Source organism: Panicum hallii, chromosome 7, assembly GCF_002211085.1.
Source record: "Panicum hallii strain FIL2 chromosome 7, PHallii_v3.1, whole genome shotgun sequence".
Classification (NCBI taxonomy): domain Eukaryota; kingdom Viridiplantae; phylum Streptophyta; class Magnoliopsida; order Poales; family Poaceae; genus Panicum; species Panicum hallii.
Genome location: NC_038048.1, coordinates 36,706,879 through 36,719,294, shown reverse-complemented (window position 1 = coordinate 36,719,294; position 12,416 = coordinate 36,706,879). Strand labels below are relative to the sequence as shown.

Genomic DNA, 12,416 nt, shown 5'->3' with positions numbered 1-12,416 from the left:
GATCTGAGTACAGAAGCGGGCACTAGCTATGGTCTTGGCTCGCTGGCAAAGGGGCTGTTCGTTTCCCACCCTCTAAATTTTAGACTCATCACATCAAAGAGAATCTTGCTATTTAGAAGTATTAAATAAAATCTGTTTATAAAAGTTTTTGCACAGCTGTGTGCTAATTCGCGAGACAAATTTAATGAGCCTAACTAATCCATAATTTGCCACAGTGATGCTACAGTAATTATTCGCTAATTATGGACTAATATACCTCATTAGATTCGTCTCGCGAATTAGCACTAGGGTTCTGCAATTAGTTTTGTAATTAGACTTTATTTAATACTTCTAAATTACAAGATTTTTTTTGATGTGACCCCTCTAAAATTTAGGTACCCGGAAACGAACACACCCAAAGTCGTCATTCCCTCCTTGTGGTGAGGATGAAGTCAACCCACAATGATGGAATGAAATATAGTAGTAGATTTTGGATTTAGAATTGAAGTTCCAAAAGAAGCCATAATGCCTGCGTACGACAAATTGAAGCAAGACGGTACACGGTGCACCTCTTGATTCCATCCCAATTGGATGGCGCCTGACCTTTCGTCGACCGGGTCACAGTGGTGAGCAGATGAGCTTGACCTGACACGTTTTTCCGGATCATTTGCAAATTATTTATATTGGACGAACCGATACCTGGCTAGTTGCAAACCAGCTCAGCCTGACCACCGTTACAATCCGGCCATCCGAGAGATGGAGCTGAGACGTACTGACGTGACGTGGCAACTATTCGGCGACCAGTCGTCCACCACCATTTGATTTCCCGTGGTGGAAAGGTTAAGCAGCACTGCAGCTAGCTCACAACCAACAGTGTCCGGCTGACCGATCGACGTGACCGTGTGCCGTGCCCACACCGACCGCATGGCCTCCAGCGGCACGCCCTTCGTCTCCGGCAGGAACGCCACCACGAAGGCCGTCATGGCCAGGAGCCAGGCGGCGTAGAACAGGAACACGGCGTGCTTCATGGCGCAGAGCAGGGCGATGAGCACCTGCAGCTCCACGAAGGAGATGCAGAGCGTGATGGAGATGCTCAGGGCCTGCCCCGCCGACCTGACCTCCACCGGGTAGATCTCGCTCGGCACCACCCACCGGAGCGGCGCCCACGACAGGCCGAAGCTGAAGGTGCACGTGCAGATCAGGACCAGCACGCCGGTCGCGTAGCTCCGCGGCATGGTCACCCCACCGTGCTTCCCAAGGTGTTCCGCCATGATCCATGAAATGGTCACCTTATATTACAATACAATCATGGAGGTTGGAGGAAGATCAGATTGAGATTGTTGGCCAAGTCAACGCTAACACACTCCTCACTACTAGCAGACAATACGGCATGGTTTATGGATAGATAGGATAGGATGCTTACCTCGCAAAGCATCATGCCTAAGCCGCCGACGATGAACAGAAACCTGCGTCCAGTGCGGTCCATGACGGCGGAGGACAGCAATGTCGAGGCCAAGTTCCTCGCGCTGTTTATCACGGAGCCAAGGATGGCCCGCTGGCTGCTGAACCCGACCGTCCGGAACAGCACCGGCGAGAAAATGGAGATGACGATCATGCCGGTGAACTCGTAGAAGACGGGTATGGCCACCCCGATCGCCAGGTAGTGCCGGTACTCCTTGCTGAACAGCCTCCGGAAGGCGCCCTCGTCGTTCTGCCGCGCCGCGTCCACGGCGCGGACGATGTCCTTGAACTCTGCGTCGACGTCCGCGTCGGCTCCGCGGATGCGCTGCAGCGTGGCTCGAGCCCCGTCGGGCTGGCCTCGCATGGCGAGGCTGATGGGAGTGTCGGAGACGAAGAAGGCTCCCAGGACGATGGCGGCGCCCGGCACGGCTGCCAGGTCGAGGGAGACGCGCCATCTCCAGTCGGGGATGCGGTTGGTGAAGTAGTTGGTGACAGTCGCGGACAGTATGCCGATGACGACGAAGGCGTTGTAGGCCGACGTGAAGGCGCCGCGCCACTTTGCCGGCGCTGTCTCGGATAAATACACTGGAGCAGCCTGTAGCCACCAAAAGATTAAAGTCCGGGGAAAATGTAACAACTAGGTCTCAAAATATAGTAGTTTTACAACATGGACAATTCCTGTCGTAATTTTGTACCTGCAAGGTGAAGCCGAGGCCGAATCCGAGCAGCATCCGACCGATGATGAGCATGGCGATGTTCACCGCGGCGGCGTTGATGACGGAGCCGGCGAGGAATAGCGCGCTGTCGATGAGCATGATGGCCTGGCGGCCCACCCTCCTGGTCACGCGGCTCGCCACCAGGGAGGACAGCGTGCCGGCGATCCATAGCGACGACGTGAACGCGGTCAGCCACTGGTTGTCGTACTTGCAGTAGGCGTCGACCTTGGCGTTCTTCCTCCCCTCGACCACTTCCGGGAAGAACTTGCTCAGGAACGAGTCCATTTGAGTCACGCCACCTGGATCAGCCATAAAACAAGTGCATCGGAGCTGATTAGCGGTTAAAATCGCACTACAGACTCTGATCTGGATCCTGTCATGTCGCATGCGCTTGTTCTAATACGGTAAATACCCTTCAAGGCTATGCGGAAGCATCAAGCACATGTTGGAAATAAATTTCAGTTAAGATGTTTGTGATCTTCACTATTAAGGAAGTATTTAAACCATCTAAACACGATTAAGGAAACCTAATGATAAAATCCTAATGAGCTGTGATCAGCAGGCCCATTAGGCCTGTTTCCAGAGGCTGGCCCCCAGCCCCACAGTGCCTATAAATATAAGGTCGTGGTTAGCACCTTAATAACCCTAATTATCTCAATCAAAAATCCTAGCCACTGCTATTCTGATCGCTAAGGGCACTGGAGGGGATTGGAAGGCCAAGCACTCCCGTTGGCGCCCGAAGGACGCCGATTCGCTACTGCATCTCCTACACCGACAAGAACGCCTACTTTCTCTACGGATCAGGCGTAAATGGCTGCTGCTACTGCTAACGCTGGTATAATGATTACCATTTATTCCGCATTAGATTGATTTGTCATTAACTAGGTTATGCTAAGATTCTGGATAACGTGCCACTAATATTAAGTTTTGGCAATTCTAACAATCGGTATCATGAGCCATCTTAACCTAGTCATGCACGGTCAATTTTTTTGAGCCATATTTATGCCTCTGTTTTTCGTCGGTTTAAGATGCAAAAGTGTTGTGCAGATTAGAACCTATTGCACAGTTAAGTTTGATTCATGTTTTAGATGCAATTAGTTCCTGCAGAAAGGCTTTTATGTGATAATCATGCTTGATTATGGTTAATTAGATTTCTGATCACGAGATTAGATCTAATCTAATTCGGTTTATGTCAAGTTTAAGTTTAATCTTGATCTGTTAATGTTAAGTGTCTCGGATTAGATGCAAATGTTTAATATTCATACTAATTCATGATTAAACCAAGACAAATTGATGATTAGCTATGCAATTAAGGTTAAGGTTTTTCTGTTACTTAATCTGTTCCCCAAATTAGATCTCTGTTCATGTCTAATTTCCGCAAATTAGGTCCAAAATCATGAAACTAGATGCATCAGTAAGCATTTGAGAAGAAGGGCAATGCAAATTTTAGATCGAATTAAGAAATCCCTAAATTCCGTGATGAACCCTAACCTTAAGATTGAAGAAGAAAATACATGTGTGGCCATGAGAACACGGAACCCTGCGCATTACAGCTCTACCACGTAGCACTGCCGCCCGGCCACCTTGCGCGCCAGCGCTGCTGGGCCAGCACGCCCGCCGGCACTGCTGGGCCAGCACGCTTGCCGGCAGCCACGCAAGTGCTCCGTAGCACTGCAGCTGGGCCAGCACCGCAGGGCCCGCCTGCGTAGCACCACCCGGCCACCCGCCTGCGCACCGCCCGGCCACCTGCGCAGCGCACCGCTTGGCCAGCCCCGCCGGCGTGCATAAGCGGCGGCCGTGCCCGGGAAAGAGATGAAGTGAAGTGAGGCCGTATTAGGGTTTGTTCCGACCGAAATGTCTTATTTACGTGAGTTGCCATGAGTTCCTGAGCGTCCGATTGGAATGGACCGTCCAGATACACCCGCATTAGGGTTTTCGCGGGATGGGCCAAATGGGCCAAATGCGCAGATTGGGCTGCGCGCGCAGAGGGGATGTTTGTGCTGTTTACGAGTTTTAGCCCGGTTAATGTTTAAAGCCTTTTATTTACTGTTTCTTATGTTTAAAGCTCAAGTTAATTGCTGTCATGTTTAAAGGCTTTAATTATTTCTGTTGCACTTATTATTACCAGCATTATGTTAATTAATTTCCATGAGTTATGTAAATGCTTTTAATCATGTTTTAGTTGCATTTATTCGCTGAAAATTATGTTCATCCACCATAAGCAATTAAGATGCACTCTATTTAAATGGAACCATCGGGAAGTTTATTTAGAGCACTTGTAATTAATTCTGACCATCGTTGATTTAATTATAAGTTTTAATGATAAATTTCGTTTGTTTTCCCCATCGGTGATGCAAATTGAAATTTATGTATGATTTTAATCAGACCATCGTAGGGTTAATTTCATACTTCTTATGTGCATCTTAATTGTGAGTTTAATGAAGTTATTGTTCTCATATTTTTCAGTGAACACTGTGACGAGCTACCTGAAATCCATTGAGCCCCTGAATGGCACCAACTATCCAAGCTGGTATAAAAATGTTAATGTTGCCATTGCTGTGTGCGAGTATGATCTCGCCTTACGTCGAGACAAGCCAGCAGAACCCGCTGATCCCAATGGTGATCGTACTGCCATTGAGATGTGGGAGAGTTCAGACAGGATGGCCAACATGATCATTAAGAACACGATCACTCCGGCCATCTATGGTGCTATTCCCGATAAGGACCAGAACGGTAATGATCTAAGCGCCAAGGCATACCTTGCCAAGGTGGAGGAGAACTTTAAGAGTTCTTCCAAGACTTATGCTAGCACCCTGATTATGAAAATGCTGACTTCACAGTATGATGGGCAAAGTGGAATCAGAGAGCATATTATGAGCATGTGTGACATGGCAAATAAGCTCAAGACACTAGATATGGCTATCTCTGATGGTTTTCTGGTGCACTTCATCATGACTTCTCTGCCAGTACAGTACAGTCCCTTCAAAATAAGCTACAGCACTCAGAAGGCGACTTGGAGCATGGCTGAGCTTATTAACTACTGTGTTGAGGAAGAAGAAAGGCAGAAAGCTGAAAGGATGAAGGATGCTGTCAACATGGTCAGCGAGTGCTTTGGGCGTGTTAGCATGAGCAACACTCCTAAGCATCAGGCTGAGTCTGGCAGCAGCAGACAGCATAAGAAAAAGTTTAAGGGTCATAAGAGCAAGGTTGTGTCCACATAAGAAAACCTCTAATGAGAGGCTGTGCAAGTTCTGCAAGACACCTAAACATGAGCAGAAGGAATGCCATGGATTTAAGGAGTGGCTTAAGAATAAAGGTACAATTACTGATTATGTATCTTTTATTGATGAATCGTTCTTAGTGAATTTTTCTCCTAATACTTGGTGGATTGACTCAGGTGCCACTGTGCGCATTTTCAATTCACTGTAGGTATTCAGTTCGATCAGAACTATAAGAGGGGGGAAGTGAAGCCTAAGAGTGGCTGATGGCAATGAAGTGAAGATTGAAGGCATTGGGAGCTTCGATTTGGAGTTACCAGGCGGCTTCAACCTTAGTTTGCATGATGTTCTTTATGTTCCCAGTTTGAAGAAAAACCTTATTTCTGTTTCGCGTTTAGATAAGTCGGGGCATATTTGTGAGTTTGGCAACTCTGTGTGCAATATTAAATTTCATAATTTAAGTGTGGGCCTTGGTCATTTGCAAGGCGATCTTTATTTGCTCTCTCTTGATAATATTTATTCTGCAATGAATGTGGATGATGTATCGCATAAGCGTAAGCGTGATGATGAGACTTCTTCGAAATTGTGGCATTGTCGTTTGGGCCACATTTCGAGGGGGAGAATTGAGCGTCTCATAAGAGAAGAGATACTACATTCACTAGATCTCTTAAACTTAGATCAACAATACGTTGATTGTATTAAGGGAAAATTCGCTAAGACAATTAAGAAAGGAGCTACTCGGAGTTCGGACCTATTAGAAATAATTCATACTGATATTTGTGGCCCGTTCCCAGTAAAGTCTGTTGATGGTTTTGACTCGTTCATTACTTTCACAGATGACTTCTCTCGTTATGGTTATATTTACCCCATTCGTGATCGATCCGAGTCATTAGATAAATTCAAAATATTCAAGGCTGAAGTGGAAAATCAGCATAATATCACTATTAAATTAGTGAGATCGGATCGACGTGGTGAATATTATGGGAGACATGCTCCATTCGGCCAAGTACCCGAACCATTCGCTAAGTATCTTGAAGAGAATGGTATAAAGGCTCAGTACAGTATGCCGGGCGAACCACAGCAAAACGGAGTTGCTGAGCGTCATAATCGTACACTAATGGACATGGTACGTAGCATGCTTAGTTATTCTACTTTATCTGTGGAGCTATGGATGGAAGCATTAAAAACAGCTGCGCACATACTTAATTGCGTTCCTTCCAAATCCGTGCCAAAAACACCTTATGAGTTGTGGTTTGGAAAGAAACCATCGCTTAATTATTTGCGTGTGTGGGGCTGTCTAGCCGAAGCTAAGTTATTTAATCCACAGCAAAAGAAATTAGATGATAAGACAGTGAGCTGCTATTTCATCGGATACTCTGATAAGTCTAAGGGATACCGATTCTACTTTACTGATCGCCTCACTAAGTTCGTTGAGACCAGGTGAAAGCATCTAGGCCCCTAATTCGTATTTTGGTAATTAATGACAACGGTTTGTGGATTAACAATTCTTTTTGAGAAAATGAGTATAGATAGATCCACGGATGAATGAGAGTTATTTGTGAACGTGTGGATTTTTGGAGACGATGAGAAAAGTTTGGGCTCAAGGCAAAGGTATAAAATAGGGTCTTTTGAATTTTACCGGTCACAAGGTGTTTAGTGGATGATAAGTGACTGGATTTGTTGGATAGATAGCTGTACTATCAAGAGGGGTCATGTACTCGTGCTTGACGGGTCTCTAGTGCCATTTTGCTTAAAATATCTAAGTGCATGCATGAGGGCTAACTACGCTTTGCCGGGTTTTGAGAAAGAACATGTTTGAGTGCTGACTGCTCAATCGCGGACGGTCCGCCCCTTGGGTGCGAACGGTCCGCTAGCGTTTCAGAAGGCTTAGTGGAAATATCTTGTAGCTGGCGGACGGTCCGGCTCTCCTGGGCGGACGGTCCGCCACTCTAACTCTCCTTCGTTCCAGAAAGGGTGTTCTCTGGTCTGTCTAAATAGTCTGGTCCGCGGACGGTCCGCCGCTGGGGCGCGGACGGTCCGCAGGCTCTCTGATAACTTGATCCAGAAACATTGCTGTCTCTGCCTGTTCTTCTTGGATGAACGGCGGACGGTCCGCTACTTGGGGGCGGACGGTCCGCTGGCTAATTTCTGGTCTGTTCCAGAGACTGTCATGTCTCTGGAGTTGTGGAACTCCTAACTGTGGACGGTCCGCCGCTTGGGCGCGGACGGTCCGCCAGGACTGTAACGGCTAGTTCTGACACGCATTTAATGCTCTCTGACTCTCTGGTTTATAACGGCGGACTGTCCGGTTTTTGAAACCGGACGGTCCGCGATCTCGCAGAATAGACTGTAACGGCTAGTTTTTGATGGGATGTCTATATATACCCAATGCCCGGCCTTTGGGTCTCTCTCTTGGCCATTTGGACTGCATTCTTGACCCTCTAGAGCTAAGACATCCCTCTCTCTCACACACTTGCTAAGGATTTGCATTTTTGAGAGTGAGAGTACTTCCTAGTGCATTGCATCTAGATTTTGAGCGTTGTGGTACTAGGGAATCTTCAAGCAAGGATCATTGGCTTGTTACTCTTGGGAGTTGCCGCTCCCTAGATGGCTTGGAGAAGGTGATTTCGTGGAGCTTCTTGAAGGAGATTGTTGAGAAGCCCCGATTTCGGTTGTGAGAGGTTTTGTGCTCACCTCACCGGAGTGGTGAAGACCAACTCTAGTGAAATCGAGGTGTGGAGCGGTTCTTTGTTTCTAGCCGGCTCAAGATCAAGAGGTTCTTGATAGAGGAGCGGTTGATTCTTAGTATCCACCTCAACGTGGATTAGGGGTGACCGGCAAGTCATCGACACCACGGGATAAATTTGTGTGTCAAGCTTGGTTATCTCTCTTGCTCTCTTTAATCTTTGTTTTATTTTGAGCAATTTATTTTACTAGAGCTTGAATTGTATCTTGTCACCCTAGGTTGCAAACCTCTCTAGAGATAGTAGTAGCATGACATAGGACTCTCTGGTGTTACTAATTAAATTTTCTCTAGTGTTGTGAGTTTTAGTTTTAAACCGCCTATTCACCCCCCTCTAGTCGGTGTTCTTGATCCTACACCAGGCAGGCTGTATTCCTAGAGGATGCAGGAATCAGTGGGAACTTTCCGAGGAGGGAAATTAATTTTGAAGAAATACGGACTGAGCTTCCCATCCCGATAATTCAAAAAACAGTAACACCTCAGTTAGTGCCGCTGTTTGTTTCTTCCGTTCAGAGTACACCATCTGTTCAGATTACGCCTCCTGTTTAGAGTACTATAGCTGCTCCGCGTGTTGATGTAGCTCCTGAGCCTGCGAGCGAACAACAAGCTGAGCAAATGGCGCCTAATGCTAAAGATGAGAACCCTGTCGAGGTGCCTCAGACTGCACCTTAACCAGAATCTCAGCCTGTTGAACCATTAAGAAGATCACAGCGGGATAGGAAACAGATAGTTTTCCCTGATTATGAGACATACTTAAGTGAAGACATGTATGATATTGGGAAAGCTGATGATTCTAACTCGTTTAGAGAGGCAGTATCATGTGAGAACTCTGCCAAATGGGTTGAGGCCATGGAAGAAGAGCTTATGTCCATGAGTTCCAATGATGTTTGGGATCTGGTAGATATTTCAAATGGAGTCAAACCAGTAGGCTGTAAATGGGTCTACAAGACTAAACGTGATTCTAAAGGGAATGTCGAATGATTCAAAGCAAGGCTTGTAGCTAAAGGTTTTACACAAAAGGAAGGGTTTGATTATAATGAAATTTTCTCCCCTGTGTCTAAGAAAGATTCATTCAGAATCATTATGGCGCTAGTAGCTTATTATGACTTAAGAGCTACATCAGATGGATGTCAAAACTGCGTTCCTTAATGGTGACTTGGATGAGATCATCTTCATGGCACAACCGGAAGGTTTTGTTGTGAAGGGCAAGGAACATTTAGGATGCAGACTTAAGAAATCTATTTACGGGCTTAAGCAAGCGTCAAGACAGTGGAACCTTAAATTCGATCAAGTGATTAAAAAATTCGGATTTAAGGAGAATGATGTGGATAATTGTATCTACACTAAGATAAAGGGTGGTAAATTTATAATTCTAGTGCTTTATGTGGATGATATCCTATTTGCGAGCGGTGATAAGCGTATGCTGCATGAGACAAAGGGATTTCTTTCATCCAATTTTGATATGAATGATCTTGGTGAAGCCTCTTATGTTCTGGGCATTGAGATACACCGAGATAGGACCAAAGGAGTACTAGGAGTGTCTCAAAAAGCATATATTGAGAAAATGCTTAAGAGATTTAATATGGATAAGAGTAAGGCCACACCTGTTCCATTAGCGAAGGGCGATAAGTTTAGTGAAGCCCAATATCCTAAGAACCAATTGGAATCAGATGAGATGAAAGACATACCTTATGCTTTAGCTGTCGGAAGCCTGATGTATGCACAAGTCTGTACGCGTTCTGACTTGGCATTTGCTACCGAAATATTTGGAAGATATCAGAAAAATTCCGGAAAGGTCCACTAGGTTGGTGTCAAGAAGGCATTACGTTACTGCCAAGGCACTAAAGACTTCATGCTCACATACAGAAGATCAGATAACCTTGAAGTTGTGGGTTATACTGATGCTGACTTTGCTGGATGTGTGGATAGTAGGAAATCTACATCAGGATATATCTACACGTTAGCTGGTGGAGCTATATCATAGAAAAGCTCTAAGCAAAGTTTAGTTGCAGCGTCGACGATGCAAGCTAAGTTTGTGGCATGCTATGAAGCAACTGGATAGGCTGTTTGGCTTAAGAATTTTATTCCGGGCCTCAAGGTAATTGACAGCATTACGGAATCTATAACGTTATACTGCGCTAATCAGTCTACAATATTCTTTTCGAGTGACAACAAGTCAAGTGGTGCTTCCAAACACATTGATCTTAAGTATCGTGTTGTGAAAGAAAAATGCCAGGATCGAACCATTAATATTGAGCATATAAGAACTAATTCTATGTTAGCGGATCCGCTCACTAAAGACTTACCACCGAACGTGTTTAAGCAGCACGTTACTGATATGGGTTTGGTAGATAGTCTTTAGGTCTTGGTTTAGGGCCATTATAACTCCCAACTAACGAATAAGCGTTCTACTGTGGTGTTTCAGTGAGACCGTGGGTAATTGTGTCCCAGTAGTGCATCAAGCTACTGACGACGCATTGGTCCGGTACTCTCTGTTACTACTAAGGGTGAACATTAGTATGATACGAACATTAGACTTAACCGTTCGATCAAGTGGGAGAATGTTGGAAATAAATTTCAGTTAAGATATTTGTGATCTTCATTATTAAGGAAGCGTTTAAAACATCTAAACGCGATTAAGAAAATCTAATGATAAAATCCTAATGGGCTGTGATCAGCAGGCCCATTAGGCCTGTTTCCAAAGGCTGGCCCCTAGCCCCACCCCACAGTGTCTGTAAATATAAGGTCGTGGTTAGCACCTTAATCACCCTAATTATCTCAACCAAAAACTCTAGCCACTGCTATTCTGATCGCTAAGGGCACTGGAGGGGTTTGGAAGGCCAAGCACTCCCGTTGGCGCCCGGAGGACGCCGATTCGCTACTGCATCTCCTATACCGACAAGAACGCCTACTTCCTCTACGGATCAGGCGTAAATAGCTGCTGCTACTGCTAACGCTGGTATAATGATTACAATTTATTTCGCATTAGATTGATTTGTCATGAATTAGGTTACGTTAAGATTCTGGGTAACGTGCCACTAATATTAAGTTTTGGCAATTCTAACGGCACCGGCTTGCATGGACATAAACCCAAGGAATTCACCCTGCTGCATGTTCCACAATTACAGTTTAGGATTCATCTGTGAAGTCATTGCATCTGGCAGGATCACATGGGCCGATGCCGTGATTCTTCATGGTTCTCACTTGTTTAATTCGTGATTATTCTCTGATTCAACGACTTCCAATAAAGTTGTTGTTCGTTGGTTGATGGATCCAACGAAGAGCGTATAACTAATGTATTTTTCTCTGATCTTCAGTTTTGCTGCATCCTTATGGACGATGAGACAGAGGAGCTAGTTACGGTGCGATCTGAGCTCTGCTGGAGCCCGCAGACCGTAGAGTACGCACCTGAGACGCCGGAGTCGTAACCGAAGATGAGGCCGCAGGAGGCGGCCATTAGGCAGGTCACCACCACGGAGAACGTCACGCCGCCGCCGTAGTCCCCCGCACCGCCGTCGTGCCCTCCTCCGGCCATTGTATGAACTCGAGGCTCGGTGTGCGAGCTCTGCCAAGCTCTGTTTCAGAAGGCGCAGTAGTGAGGAGGCCAGCAACAGCCCTGCTGTATATATACCATATACTATATAGGCTACAGCTCAGCCAGGGGTTTTGTATTCCACTATTCCGTGCTTAGAAAGGAAACAAAGTGTTGAAGATTGCAGCCGCTCTCTGTTCCTGTTTCCATATTATGCAAGGATCGCTGTGATGCTGTGTCAACGTATTCGCACGGCACCCTACAGCTACAGAAGTGAGGCCACATTACTTATTTGTTACCAACCCAGATCTCCTTGTCTGGTTGACAAATAAATAAATATATTTACTTTTCTTGTTGATTAAATATATATGCTTTTCTTATTGATCACGAAAGAAATCGGTGCTCGTAACCTGAGAGCGAGAGGGAGCCGCTCGTAGCCTAAGAGGGAGGGACGAATTAGGCAATTTAAAACCTTAGTTCGCACAAAATATAAAGTAGAACCAGCTATCTAGATGTGCAACAAAATCTCATCCCAAAAAATTTTGCAACTTGTAGCCAATCCTATCAAAACATTACTCTATGAAACTAAAGGCACATAAGTTGCAAATATGAAATGCGGAAACGTAAAGTAGGGGATGAGGGGAAGCAAACTCTTGACGCGTGACCTATCCCGTGGTATCGATAGGCACCAAGCCATCCCTAATTCATATTGTTGAAGTACTCGTAAAGAAAAGAGTACTGCTTCCGAGTCACCAAGTCTCTCCCAG

The 12,416-nt window shown here is 45.7% G+C and overlaps 1 protein-coding gene across 1 annotated transcript; it reads right to left on the bottom strand.

Moving 5' to 3' along the window:
* Positions 1 to 652: 652 nt before the first annotated feature.
* On the bottom strand, positions 653 to 11,652 carry LOC112901434 (sugar transport protein MST1-like). Its single transcript, XM_025970350.1, has 4 exons — positions 11,526 to 11,652; positions 2,136 to 2,455; positions 1,403 to 2,035; positions 653 to 1,268 (listed from the first exon to the last, which is right to left on the bottom strand). Exons 1-4 carry the CDS (start codon positions 11,650 to 11,652, stop codon positions 714 to 716), a joined length of 1,635 nt encoding a protein of 544 aa, XP_025826135.1. The 3' UTR covers positions 653 to 713.
* Between the last annotated feature and the right edge of the window lie 764 nt (positions 11,653 to 12,416).